The following is a 14,679-nucleotide window of genomic DNA, read 5'->3' on the forward strand; positions in this document are numbered from 1 at the left end:
TTGAAAGCCCCGTGGAGCACAGTTCTGACACACAGGGACACTCCATTAATTGGAGTTGAGTCGACAGCAACTGGTGGAGGTGGCGGTATCTGAATCAGAAATTAATTGAAATTATAAAATGTGTAGGTCTATGCAATGAGGAAGTGTTGGCTGTTGTTGTTATACACCAAGTCAGTTCCCACTCATAGTGGTCTTACACAGAGCAGATTGAAACACTGCCAAGTCCTACCCTTATTGTGATGGTTGAGCCATTGTTACAGTCATGATGTCAATCCATCTTGTTAAGGGACTTAACAAAGGTTAAGTCTGGCTCACTGGTCCTTTACCAAGCATGATTTCCTTCAGGAACTCTTCTTTCCTGATAACATGTCTAACGGATGTGAGACGAACTCTCACCATCCTAGCTTCTAAGGACCATTTTGGATGTACTTCTTCAAAGACAGATTGATTTGTTATTCTGGAAGTCCCTGGTGTTTTCAATGTTCTTTGCCAATACCAGAGTCTACTAATCACTTCATCTATCCTAACAGCTATTCCCTCATCTTTAAAATAAGGACTGTCAGTTACTGAAGGTCACATCTTGCTTCAAAATTCTATGGTCCTAGAATAATAAGGAAGTTAATATTGAGAGTCTAATTCAATAAACAAATAACACATACCATTAAGATATCAAAGACAAGAGTGTGGTGGTACCTCTAGTTTTTCATCACATATGTAAGTGTTTAGTGCCATAGTGTTTGAAACCATTTTCCTTTTGCTTCCACTGCTGGTATAACCGTTAAGCGCTGGACTGCTAATCAAGTGTGATGAGTCTTAATAATAAGGATAATTCTCATTTATACACATGTAACATTCTGTCGAAGGTTACTGCTCCAACGTATCTTTGGAGGGTCACGATTCCATCCACCTCGTCACAATCCCTTCTTTAAAAGGTGTCTATGAGGGATGCCAAAGCTAAGCGCTGTTCTCTGTGGCACAGAGCCACATTCCAGAAGTAGGATTCCCATTCCCAGAGGGGAGGAGTCCTAGTGAAGCAGTGGCTACAGCACTTCGCTGCTAATCCAAAAGTCAGTGTGTCAACCCCACCAGCCACTCACTCCATGGGAAAAAAGATATGGCAGCTGTCTTCCATGAAGATGGCACATCAGGTAGAGCTTAGACGTAATAGGGTGCCTTTGGGTCAGAATGGGCACAACAGGCTTCCTTCAGCTGTACTTAAAAATCAACGTGCTCACAGGAACCCAAGGTGATGCAGCCAGTGAAAACTGAGTAAGGGGTCAGAGAAGCAGCCAAGGTCAAGAGATCTGAATAATATAGCTAGCAATTCACAAGTGCCGGGGAGTTTCCCCATCTCGTCTGCTAGGTTTCATTTCTATGCTTTATAGGTGGGCAAAGAGGTACTTCGAAGGTGAAATCACTTGCCAAGGGCGTATATAGTGGCTGAGCTGGCATATCAACTCCAGCTGACTAACTCCAAGTTCATTGAAACTCGCATACTTTTCCCTAGAAATATTACGCTGTATGTGTTTTTGGTAAAAATTTACACAATATATTAGCCTCCTATTGAGAAATTTGGTTATATTTTATAAATATGTTATTGGTTACATTTCCCCAGTACTTTTGTTTTTCCCAATGCCTTAGATTTCTCATTATTTCCATCCTAGTTATTCGGGTTCCATGTATCTAGCTCCCCATCCCCAAATCCCTCCTTTATTTGTCATCTTTGGTCCTGGGTAAATGTTTGATTTCATTTCAACGATTATTTAGAGGAGAAAAACACTCAGTGGCAAAATATTGATGTTATAAATATATCGATCATTTGGCTGAAAGGTGATCTCTGGGAGTGGGTTGAGTTCCAATTTTAAAGCGTATGCCAGGTGATAGTCTTGGGGATTATTCTAGTCTCTACTGGTCCAATAAGTCTGGCCTTTTAAAAGAAATTTGATTCTTAGTCTACTTTTTATCCCATTGCATCCAGGCTCATCTATTCTGGCCCTGATTTGGAACACTTTGTAGTATGGTAGCCAGACACTACCTAGTTCTCCTGGTCTTGATAGGTGAGGTCCTTTTCACCAGAATTCCCCAAAGTAGGTGACAGCGCCATTTGGAGAGGACCAGAATGAATTAAGGGGGTGCAACAGCAGATACCTACACTCTACCCTAGGTGATGGAGTCTAGTGCAAACATTTTAAATTCACAATGGGGTATTGAGTAATGGGTTTTGTTTGTTTGTTTGTTTGTTTCTGAAAAGGCAGGCAGTCATCCAAATAAATTTGGGAACCTGTGATTGGAGAGAGACTATTAGTCTTATAGACATGCTTTTTCTTTCCGTCATAAGTTTCCTTCTTTCACTTTTGCTCCAAACAATGAGAGATGAATTGTTGTATCTTAGATGGCTATTCACAAGTTTCTGAGGGCCCAGACTCTCATCGAACTATGATGTAGAACATTATCTCTATGAACTCCTATTGTACCAATTGAAGGTGAGACTGTAGGCCTAAACCTTGTAACTTAGTAAACCAGCCTGTGAGGTATTTAGCGATGGAGTCGACCATGGGAACAGGTAAGCTCTGCGAGAGTAGAGCCTTTGGGAATCTTCATTTGCTGGTGGAGGACGACTCAAGATAAGGAGAAACAGCTGCATACATCTGTGAATGGCTGGAACTTGAAAGGTGCAAAGTATGAATCTAGGAAAATTGGAAGTCGTCACAAAGGAAATGGAATGCATAAATATTGGCATTCTTGGCATTGGGGAGCTGAAATGGACTGGTACTGGCCATTCTGAATCAGAAAGTCATCTGATTTACTATGCCTGGAACAATGCAATCAAGAAGAAGGGTGTGGCGTTCACGGTCCAAAAGGATGTTGCAAAATCAATCATGAAGTACAATGCTGTCTGTGAAAGGACTTTATCTATCAGCCTTCAAGGAAACCCAATCAATACAACTATTATTCGGTTTGCTGCACCACCCACAAAAGCTCATAATGAAGACATTGAAGAATTGTACCAACAACTCAGTTAAAAATTAATCAAATATGCAATCATGATGCATTGATAATTATTGGCGGTTGGAATGTAAATGTTGGAAACGAAGAGGAAGGAACAGTTGTTGGAAAATATGGACTTGGTGGTAGAAACAAAGCTGAAGATTATGTGATAGGATTTTGCAAAACCAACCACTTGATCATAGCAAATACTTTTTTCAACAACACAAAAGGTACCATACACATTGACTTCTCCAGATGAAGTACACAGAAATCAAACTGACTACCCACAGAAGAGACCATGGCGAAGCTCAATATCAGAAGCTAAAACCAGGAAAGGGGCTGAAGATAGAGCAGACCATCAATTGCTCATATGTAAGTTTGGGATGAAGCTAATGAAAATTAAAACAAGTCACCCAGAGCCAAAATACCACCTTGAGTCTATCCCACCTGAATTTAGGGAACAATTCAAGAACAGATCTGATGCATTGAATACCAATGACAGAAGACCTGATAAACTGTGGGAGGACATCGTGAACATCATTCATGAAGAAAGCAAAAGCTCATTAAAAAGACAGGAAAGAAAGAAAAGATCAAAGTAGATGTCAGAAGAGACCCTGAAACTTGCTCTTAATTGTAAAGCAACTAAAGCAAATGGAAGAAATGAGGAAGTCAAAGTGCTGAATAGTAAATTTCAAAGGGCAGCTCAAGAAGACACAGTCAAATGTTATATTGAAGTGTGAAAAGACCAAGAATTAGGAAACCAAAAGGGAAAACATGCCCAGCATATCTGAAACTGAAAGAACTGAAGGAAAAACTCAAGCCTAGAGTTGCAATATTGACAGATTCTACAGGCAAAATATTAATGACACCGGATGCATCAAGAGAAGATGGCAAGAATACACAGAGTCACTTTATCCAAAAATAAAACTAGTTGACTTTCCACCATTTCAAGAGATAGCATATGAGCAAGAACCAATGGTACTGAAGGAAGAAGTTCAAAGTGCAGTTAATGCATTAGCCAAAAATAAGACTCCAGGGATTAATGGAATACCAATTGAAATGTTTCAATGAGCCAAGAAAGCACTGGAAGCACTTACTCATCTATGTCAGAAATTTGGAAGAAAGTTATTTGACCAACTGACTGGAATACATCCATATTTGTGCCCATTCCGGAGAAAGGTGACCCAGCAGAATGCTCAGACTAAAAAAAAAAAATCATGCTTGATGTCACATGCAAGTAAAATTTTGCTGAAGATCATCTAACAATGGTTGCAACAGTACACTGTTAACACAGAACAAGGTAATACTGCATGGTTTAAAATCAGGAGAGGTGTGCATCAGGGTTATATACCCTCAATATACTTGTTCAATCTGCTGAGCAAATAATCGGCGAAGCTGTATTACATGAAGAAGAATGCAGCATTGGGATTGGAGGAAGACTTATTGCAACTTGTGATATGCAGATGACACAACCTTGCTTGGGGAAAGTGAAGAGAACTTGAAGCCCTTGATGAGGAAGATCAAGGATTTCGGCCTTCAGGATGGATTACAGCTCAATGTAAAGAATATCCAAATCCTCACAACTGGACCAGTAGGTAAAATCATGATAGATGGAGAAAAGGTTGAAGCTGTCAAGAATTTTTGTCTTGCTTGAATCCACAATCGATGCTCATGGAAGCAGCAGTCAAGAGATCAAAGATGGGTTGTATTAGATAAATCTGCTGCACACGACCTCTTTAGAGTATTGAAAAGCAAGGATGTTACTTTGAGGACGAAGGTGCTCCTGGTCCAAGTCCTGGTGTTTTCCATTGCTTCATATGCATCTGAAGGGTGGACGGTGAACAAAGAAAACTGGAGAAGTATCAATGCATTTAGCCTGTCAATCGGGTTGCAGATTAGTGACCACATTTGGAGGTGATAAGGAAATAATAGATGGCTCACTCCAGGTGAGACTTTTCTGTTAACAAGTCACATGGAGCTATACTAGAGCCCTGGAGCTGAAGGAGTCAAGTGGAGACCCCTGCCAGATGCTTGCACCACCACTGGATCTAGAAGACTTTCCACCCACTGGCCTGTGATCTTCTTGCACTGGGGATCATTGCATATGTTGCGTGAGCCTGATGAGGAATTTATGGATTGGTATTGGACATACAGGTGAATCTTGGACTTACAGATTTGAACTGGACTGGGCTGGGATGTTTTCTCAATATACAATTCCTCTTGTATATAAAACTCTTTCTTATACATGTATGAGTGTCTCTGGAATTGTTTCTCTAGTCTACCTGGGCTAACACAATCTGCTTCAGAAAAACCTGCCATTGACAACACACACAGGGTTGCCATGCACATGGCAAGGATGAGGCTTTCTACTGCCATGAAGTGCTACAGTCTCAGGAACCCACAGGGGCAGATCTACCTTGTCCTACAAGGTGGCTATGAATGGGAATGGACTCGATAGCAGTAAGGGTCATTGAGGTTGTAGACAGGGGTCATACACTTACTTTAAAATATTGCACCAGAAACATTAGAAAACTACACTAGCAGAGAAAGACTCCATCACAATCTTATGTGCATGAACCCATCATTCTGTTTTATCCATTTTACCCACAGAGGAAGGCGCATCAAGTTATTCATGCTCGGAAACCTACTGTGGCCCCTACCCTGAGTCCGAACCAGAAGTGAAGGCAGTGGCTGATTTCTTGAGAAAAAATAAGGACCACATTAAAGCTTACATAACGATGCATTCATACTCCCAACAGATATTGTTTCCATATTCCTATAATAGAAGCAGAAGCAAAGACCACCAGGAGCTGGTAAGTGCTAAGTCGTTTTCTCCAAGGACTTTCTCCATTTGTTGTGGTAAAGTTATTAAAAGCAAAGCCTCCTCCCAACCCTAACTCCTGGATAGACTAGGAGAAAAAATGAAACAAAACTCAAAATATTTTTAAAAACAAAACAAAACCCAGGTTGACTGGTCTCATAGGAGCCCTGGTGACTTATGAGTTGGGTTGCTAACGGCAAGGTCAGCAGTTTGAACCCACCAGCCATTCCAAGAGAGAAAGAGGAGAACTCCTGCGCCCACCAAGATTCACAGCCTCCAAAACCCAACAGAGTAGTTCTACTCTGTCTTCCTACAGAATTACTACAAGTTGAAATCTACTCAGTGGTAGTAGGGGATTTGTTTGTTCGCTGGTTTGATAAAGACTGGGAGGACTTTTGAGACCACAGTCCTGAGTCACCCTTAACTCTCTCAGCCACCCCGGTGGCTCAACTTTCAGTCAAATAGTGGACAGGCTGCAAGTGAGCAATAGCATGAGGGAACTTACAGTGCCGTTAGTACTACTAATACATGGGGCCACCACATGTCTGTCAGTGTGTCATACAGGGGTGGCTGTGTGTTGCTATGATGCTGGAAGCTATGTCACTGCCGTTTCAAATGCCAGCAGGGTCACTCAAAGTGAACAGGGTTCAGCGGAGCTTCCAGACTAAGAAGAGACTACAAAGAAGGAATCTGCTGTCTACTTTGGAGAAGTAACCGCTGAAAGACTTCTGCAAACCACTGAAACACTGTCAGATACTGAAGGGCTACAGAATAGAAGCAGAAAGTTGCCAGAGGTAGTGCCTCAGGTCAGAAGGCATCCAAAATATGACCGAATAACAGAATAAGAGGTGAATGGATACATTGGGTGCTGTAAGATACAGCAAAAAAAAGGAATAATAATAATAATATTTAATATAATAGCGAGGGTTCCTATGGGGTAGGGGAAGCCAGGGGTAAAAGGGAGCTGATATCAACGAGTGCAAGAAGAAAGAAAATGTTTTGTAAATGATGGTGGCAGCCATTGTACAATCATGCTTGATCTAATTGAACTATGGATAATATCTGTAAGAGCTCCCAATAAAATGGAAAAAAATAAAAACAAAATATGACTAAGAACTGTCTTCTCAAAGTACACTATAATGACATGAATGGAGTAATGAATGGGAGAGGAGCTTTTGTTTGTTGTTTTAATCATTTTATTGGGGGCTCATACAACTCTTATCACCATCCATATATACATCAATTATATAAAGCACATTTGTACATTCGTTACCCTCATCATTCTCAAAACATTTGCGATCCACGTAAGCCCTTGGCATCAGCTCTTCAGTTCCCCTCTCCCTGCTCCCTACTCCCTCATGAACCCTTGATAATTTATAAATTATTTTGTCATATCATACACTGTCTGACATCTCCCTTCACCCATTTTTCTGTTGTCCGTCCCCCAGGGAGGTTATATGTAGATCCCTGTAATCGGCTTCCCCTTTCTACCCCACCCTCCCTCCAGCCTCCCAGTATTGCCACTCTCACCACTGGCCCTGAAGGGATCATCCACCCTGGATTCCCTGTGTTTCCAGTTTCTATCTGTACCAGTGTACACCCTCTGGTCCAGCCAGATTTGTAAGGTAGAATTGGGATCATGATAGTGGTGGTGGGGGCAGGGGCAGGGGGAAGGAAGCATTTAGTAACTAGAGGAAAGTTGTATTTTTCATCGTTCTACACTGCACCCTGACTGGCTCGTCTCCTCCCTGCGACCCTTCCATAAGGGGATGTCCAGTTGCCTACAGATGGGCTTTGGGTCCCCACTCTGAACTTCCCCTCATTCACGATATGATTTTTTTTGTTCTTTGATGCCTGATACCTCATCCCTTTGACACCTCATGATCACATAGGCTGGAGTGCTTCTTCCATGGGGGCTTTGTTGCTTCTGAGCTAGATGGCCACTTCTTTACCTTCAAGTCTTTAAGGCCCCGGACACTATATCTTTTGATAGCCAGGCTGGAAGTGGAGCCTTTGGGACCTTCATTTGCTGACAAGGCTTGACTCAAATGAGAAGAAATAGTTGCAAGAAATCTACTAATGGTCTTGAAGGAAGGCTTATTAACAACCCATGGTAACAGATGACATTACTTGGTTGCTGAAAGTGAGGAGGACTTGAAGCACTTGCTGATGGAGATCAAGGACTACAATCTTCAGTATGGATTACAACCGAAAAGAAGACCAGAATCCTTACAACTGGACCATTGAGTCATATTATGATAAATGGGGGAAAAATATCGAAGTTGTCAATGATTTAATCTTGCTTGGATCCACAATCAATGCTCATGGAAGCAGCAGTCAAGAGATCAAATGAAGCATTGCATTGGGTAAATCTGCTGCAGACGATCTTTTTAAAGTGTTGAAAAGCAAGGATGTTACCTGGAAGACTAAGATACACTTGATTCAAGCCATGGTATCTACTGTTGCCTCATGTGAAAGTTGGACGATGCATAAGGAAGATCGAAGGAGGATTGATTCATTTGAATTGTGGTGCTGGCAGAGAATCTTAAAGGTGTCATGGGGCCACACCAGAATGACTTGATGTTCAAACCCGACTCAACTACCTGGGCCCTACCTAAAATCCATCTGTATCCTTGGACTTCGAACTGAAATAGGCGGATGTGAGAGGAAACAAAGGATGGCCGCCCCGAGGCTCTGGGAATGACAGCCATTGGAACTTGGTTGGGACCCTGGGATGAGTGGGTGTTCAAGGATAAAAGGGCCCCAGCACCACCATATCTTTAGTATTTCAGTGCTCCGCTTGCATTAATATGACAAGTTTTAATCTGAGAGGCAAGGATCTGCACTCTAGCATCATTCCCCATATGCAATGTAAACAGAGCTCAATCAATTAAGATTTTAATCTGTACAAAGCAACAATTCATGGATTCCAGCTTGCAGTTGGATTATATTTGCATAAACTCATGAATTTACTGTGCTTTAAATTCTATGCCATTGGATAGATTATTGATGTTATCAGTTTAATTGCCGTATACCTCAGGGGGATCTTTGACTAATTTTCCTTTTGTTTCTTTTGTTTTTAGTTATTTTAGGGATTGTTTGTCTTTGTATTTTGTTGTGATTGTTGTTGTGACTGATTTTCCAGTCATTCATAACCTGTGGCCAAGCAGATGGATTCTGAGCTCCCATAGAACTCTAGCTTTCATCCAAGAAGAGTTCGTTCTTATCACGTGGCCCTGCTCAATATCTGCCTTTAGGAAGAGGTCACTGAAACTAAGGGTGCTACAGCAAAGTGTGAGGAAAAAAGCCGATGGTGTCCAGCTAGTGATTGGAATAGTGCCTGGGGTCTTAAAGGCTATATTCAAATGAGGCCATAAGCCGACATAGAAGAAGCACACCAGCCTGTGTGATCCAAAGATGATGATAACAGAATCCAAATATGATGAAGGGAACAGTATCAGAACTTAAATTGTGAACACACATTTTGTAGAAGGCCATGAAGGACATTGGGAGGCCTCTGGAAGATCCCTTCTTATCAATACCCCGATAAGGGTATTGAACAGCTTTACTATCAGACAGAGAGTATTGTAAACTTGATTGTGGTGGATCAAACCAAGGCATAATATGATACTTGGTCAGTTGACCTTCCTCTTGACCCAACCTGAATGTGTTTGAGGCTCAAATATTTCTCGCTTGTTCTACAACATAAATTTCTTTTCTGGCTTTTAAAATATTGTTGGTAGTCTTTAACTTCCTCTTTATGCTTATCTTTATATTATTATTATTTTCTTCTTTCTGTTCATTTTGCTTTTGTTCTTTGTTGTTTCTGTTAGGTTTCCCAGTTAATGAAGCACAGAAGGAGTTGACACATATGATAATAACTGATGCAATGGTTTATCGGGATTGGGGGGAGGAGGAGGATGGACAGTGTAAGGGGAATTGGGGAGCAACTGAATGTGGGGCAGGGAGGGAGCATTAGAACTGATTGTGAGGATGTATATACAAGTCTTTTAAAAAGCAATTTAACTATGGAAGACTATAAAATGTGAATATTATATCAAAAACTACTTGAAAGAAAGAAAGAAAGATGGAACTTGACCTATGGTGACCATGGGTGAAGGAGGAAGAGTTTTTGTTTAAAGGGCATCAAGTTTATGTTAATGGTGATGGGATAATTTGGGAAAGGATATCAATACCGGTTGTGCAACATGGAGAGTTTTAATCAATGGCACTGAATCATACATGTAGAAGTTGTGGAACTGGAGAATGTTTTGTTGTGTACATTTTTACCACAATTAACATCATAAGTACACACACAAAAAGCAAGTACTATGGGCTGCCAAACAGAATTCTCGAACAGCAAGAATGCTCCATGGAGGCAAGGATGGCGAGATTTCATCTCCTGCCCTTTGGACATGATATCTGGAGCTATCAATCCTGGAACAGGATGTCATGTTTGGTAAAGGAGAGGGCCAGGGAAAAGAGAAAGGCCTTCAACAAGACTGATTGACACCATGACTTAAGGAATGGGCTCCAACATAGCAATTGTGGGAATGGGGCAGGACTGGGCAGTGTTTACTTCTGTTCTAGCTCGGGTCACCATTCGTGGGAACCAATCCATTGTCACCTAACAATAACAACAACAGCACATCTTTATGGCAGAGCAGACAGCTGCATCATTGTCCTGTGGCGCAAATGCTGGATTTGAACTACTGACCTTACCGTTAGCAACCCAATGCATAACCTGCTATGGCGCCAGGGTTCCCTACAAGTGTACAGTTATATACATATGTCTTATGTAGAGATTGAGTTTAAAGTTTGAGGATGATTTTGCCAAGGATCAAAACAACTCTGAATTTTGCCTTTCCAGCACACTGTCCTTGAATTTGCATCATAAATGAGCTCTAGAAAAGATTACACTTTTCCAGCAAATTAAATTGTTCAGCCCATTAGGAAAGTTTATGTTTATAGATATCTAATTATAATTTTCATGAATAAAAAATAATTGTTTTAGTTCATTTTCCTAAACTTACTTTTAGATAAATCTATATTTCCCTCAAATATACTGTTTGAGTCAATTAAGGTATGACTTTCTTGTAGAAACCTCTTCTGTCTCGTTTCAAAGTTACATATTAACTAAAACCCCATGTCCTATTGCTTTTAGTCTCTAGTGGCCAGTGAAGCTGTTCAAGCTATTGAGAGTGCTAGTAAAAATATCAAGTATTCACATGGCAGCGGCTCGGAAAGTTTATGTAAGTATTGTTTCTGGAGATCTTGGGGAACTGTGAGCTACTCAAGAAATATGTGTGTTCACTTTGCCTGTATACATTTAATTTTTCCAAATGGACTTGTTTCCACATGGTTACATATAAAATGATTGTTGATAACAATTATAAATAGAAGCATAATGGCTAGGACCTAAATTAGTCAATGAATTCATGAGTGAAAAGTTAAAATGGTATTTTAAAATACCACTGCTATTTTTAAAATTGTATTTAAAAACTATGCTTCTCTCTGGAGAGTAGAGATAATAAGAGTTGGCATCATGGATACTGAGGGAAATAGATCAGGTCAAAAAGGAGTAAAACAAGTGATAGGCCTAGGACCACTGTGTGAGGTTGTAAAGATTGTTCACTATACAAATCTAACCCACCACCCACTGGCATTGAGTCAATTCCAACCCACGGCAATTCAATAGGGCAGACTCTGGCCACTTTGAGTTTCTGAGGCTGTGAATCTCTATGAGAGCCGAAAGGTTGTCTTTCTCCCAAAGTGCAATTGGTGGGGTCAAACTGTTAATTTAGTCATTTGTAGTCCCATATGTAAGCCACTACATCACCCGTGCTCATCTAGGTAAATCTAGGCTATATCACTGATATTAGATGCCTATGTCTAAGAGAACAACTCAGAACTTACTATACTCGAATGTCTGTTGTGTGTTTCACACTGATACGAGATAAGTATGTGGAAAAGCCAACCATGTTATCAGTTAATTTTTGCTGGGAGTTATTTATCGAGGCAGTCCCTGCATGATCCATATGGTTAAGTGCTTGACAACACAACAAATAATTGGCAGTTCAAACCCACCTAGCAGCAGATCTGCTCCTGAAAAGTCTCAAGCCTTGAAAACCTACGGGGCAGTTCTCTGCGCACATCAGGTCCCCATGACTCGGAGTTGGCTTGACAACTGGCAACAGCATGCTCCCATGGGGGAGGAGGACAGACCGGGGTTCTGCACCTTTGGAGCTGGAAGGAAGATGGTAAAAGGGGAACATGATAAACATTGTATCAGGAGCCACCAATGGAGACTGGTTTATCAAGTCCAAGCCACCAAGAGGCCTGGTGGGGTTGCAGTTTAGATGCCAGGCTGATAACTGTAAGGTCAGCAGTTCAAATCCATCAGCCAGTCCACAGGAGAAAGGCGTGGCTTTCTACTCCTCTACAGAGTAACATTCTTGGAAACCCAAAGGGGTACTTCTCTCCTGTCTTATGGGGTCACTATGAGTCAGAAGTGAGCTAGGGAGTTAGTTGGCTAAATAGGTAAGAATGGCTTTTACATGTTTAAGTAATTGGGTGGGGGCAGGGGGGATATGACAGAGAATAATATTTTGTGATACGTGAAAATTACATATTTAAATTTCAGCGCAAATTTAAAAAGTCTCTTGGAACACGACTACTCTCATTCAACTAGGTATTGTCTAAGTCCACTTTTGTGTCGCAGCCCTCTGGGTCAGTGGGGGATGTTGTGTCTCATAGTGGGGCCAGCCCTATGGTCCTCTCTGTGCATTGGCTGCTCCAAGCAGGAATGTCGCCCTAGGGGCTTGGTGGGCCAGGAGGCAGTCCTCTCTCTCTCACTCTCTCTCTTATGGTCTGGGCAGCCCCACCCCTCTCCCTGGGCTGTATCTTCAGAGCTGTCCTCTGTAATGCATTCTTCTGGGGAGGGGGTCAATGAAGCTTGAGGATGGGGCCAGCCCTGCAGACCTCCTTGTCAGTTTGCTGCCTCATGCCGGTATGATGCCCTCAAGGTTTAACAGATGGAAAATTCTTGATTTTTCTGAGTCTTAAAAGATTTTGGGTTGGGAAAACAAACAGTGAAGCCAGGTCCAGCATGTTCTTTTCACAGGTGTGCTCTGTAGGGCTATATAAATAGTCCCACTTGTATTGTTTATAATAAATTGCTTGAGTACCAAAATGCTCAAGATTCTAGGATCTCCTTCTTGGGGTGTTTTTCTTTTCTCTACACCCTAACCACTCCTAATAGTCTTAGAATAAACTGGGGTCATATTGGTCTACGTGATATCTCTCTGTCACTTGGTGCCCCTGGCTAATGCTGGGCATCGGCTGCCTGCGCTGATCCAGGTTCTCACCCTGGCACACAACTTCTTCCCATTTCAGAGCTTTCTGATTCTCATTCCCTTCCCGACGGCTGTTCCTAAAACATAAGTAGATGCATCTGGGCTGCAGATCATGATAAAGGCAATCCTTTCCCTTTTTATTTTATTTTCAAATTAGTTTTTTATTAATCAATTTATTGGGAGCTCTTAGAGACATTATAACAATCCATAATTCAGTTACATCAAGCAGAATTTTTACAATGGCTACCACCATCAATTTCTTTAAAAAAAAACAAACTTTCATTGGGGTCTCTACATCTGTTATCACAATCCATCCATTCATCCAGTGTTGTCAAGCACATTTGCACATATGCCGCCATCATCATTTTCTTTTTCTTTTTAATCATTTTATTGGGGGCTCATACAACTCTTATCACAATCCATACATACATCAATTATGTCAAGCACATTTGGACATTGATTGCCCTCATCTCATCACTCTCAAAACACTTGCTCTCCACTGAAGTTAAGCCCTTGGCATCAGCTCCCCATTTTTCCCCCTCCCTCCTCGCTCCCCTCTCCTCATGAACCCTTGATAATTTATAAATTATTATTTTGTCATATCTCACACGGTACAACGCCTCCCTTCACCCACTTTTCCATTGGCCATCCCCCATGGAGGAGGCCACATGTAGATCCCTGTAATCCCCCTTTCCACCCACCATCATCATTTTCAAAGCATTCTCTTCCCACTTGAGCCTGATATCAGCTCCCCATTTCTTCCCCCTCCCTCCAGCTTCCACCCTCCCTCATGAACCCTTGATAAGTTATACATTTTTTTTTCATATCTTACATCATTCTCCATCACCCCTCACCCATTTTTCCATTATTTATCCCCCTGGGAGGGGGTTATACACAGATCCTTGTGATCGATTCCCCCTTTCTCCCCCCACCCTCCCCTAATCCTCCTGGTATCTCTACTCTCATTGTTGGCCCTGAGGGGTTTATCCGTCCTGCATTCCCTGTGTTGTGCTCTTATCTGCAGCAGTGTGCATGCTCTGGTCTAATCCGATTTGTAAAGTTGAACTGAGGTCATGATAGTGGGGTGAAGGAGCACCAAAGAACTAGAGGAAAGTTGTGTGTTTCATCGGTGCTATACTTCACCCTGACTGGCTCATCTCTTCCCTGTGACCCCTCTGTGAGGGGATGTCCAGTTGTCTACAGATGGGCATTGGGTCTCCACTCCATGCCCTACCCCCTATTCACATTGGGTAGGATTTTGTTCTGGGTCTTAGATGCCTGATACCTGATCCCATCAACACGTCATGATTACACAGGCTGGTGTGCTTCTTCTATGTGGACTTTGTTGCCTCTCAGCTAGATGGCTGCTTGTTTATCTTCAAGCCTTCAAGACCCCAGATGCTATATCTTTTGATAGCCAGGCACCATCAGTTTTCTTCACCACATTTGCTTATGCACCCATTTGTCTTCAGTGACCTTTTTGGGAAGGTGATCATCACAGAATGCTAGACTGTT

General features: G+C 41.8%; 1 protein-coding gene across 1 annotated transcript in view; it reads left to right on the plus strand.

The window, feature by feature from the left end:
* Positions 1–14,679, plus strand: part of CPB2 (carboxypeptidase B2) — a 59,284-nt gene that overhangs the window by 38,336 nt on the left and 6,269 nt on the right. Inside the window, exons 9-10 of the mRNA XM_045289075.1 lie at positions 5,599–5,801; positions 10,974–11,061. Of these exons, the coding sequence (XP_045145010.1) occupies positions 5,599–5,801; positions 10,974–11,061 (291 nt within the window). The remainder of the gene's footprint in view (positions 1–5,598; positions 5,802–10,973; positions 11,062–14,679) is intronic.

The sequence above is a fragment of the Echinops telfairi genome, unplaced genomic scaffold (genome assembly GCF_000313985.2).
Source record: "Echinops telfairi isolate 266 unplaced genomic scaffold, ASM31398v2 ScPeMD7_24;HRSCAF=84, whole genome shotgun sequence".
Classification (NCBI taxonomy): Eukaryota; Metazoa; Chordata; class Mammalia; order Afrosoricida; family Tenrecidae; genus Echinops; species Echinops telfairi.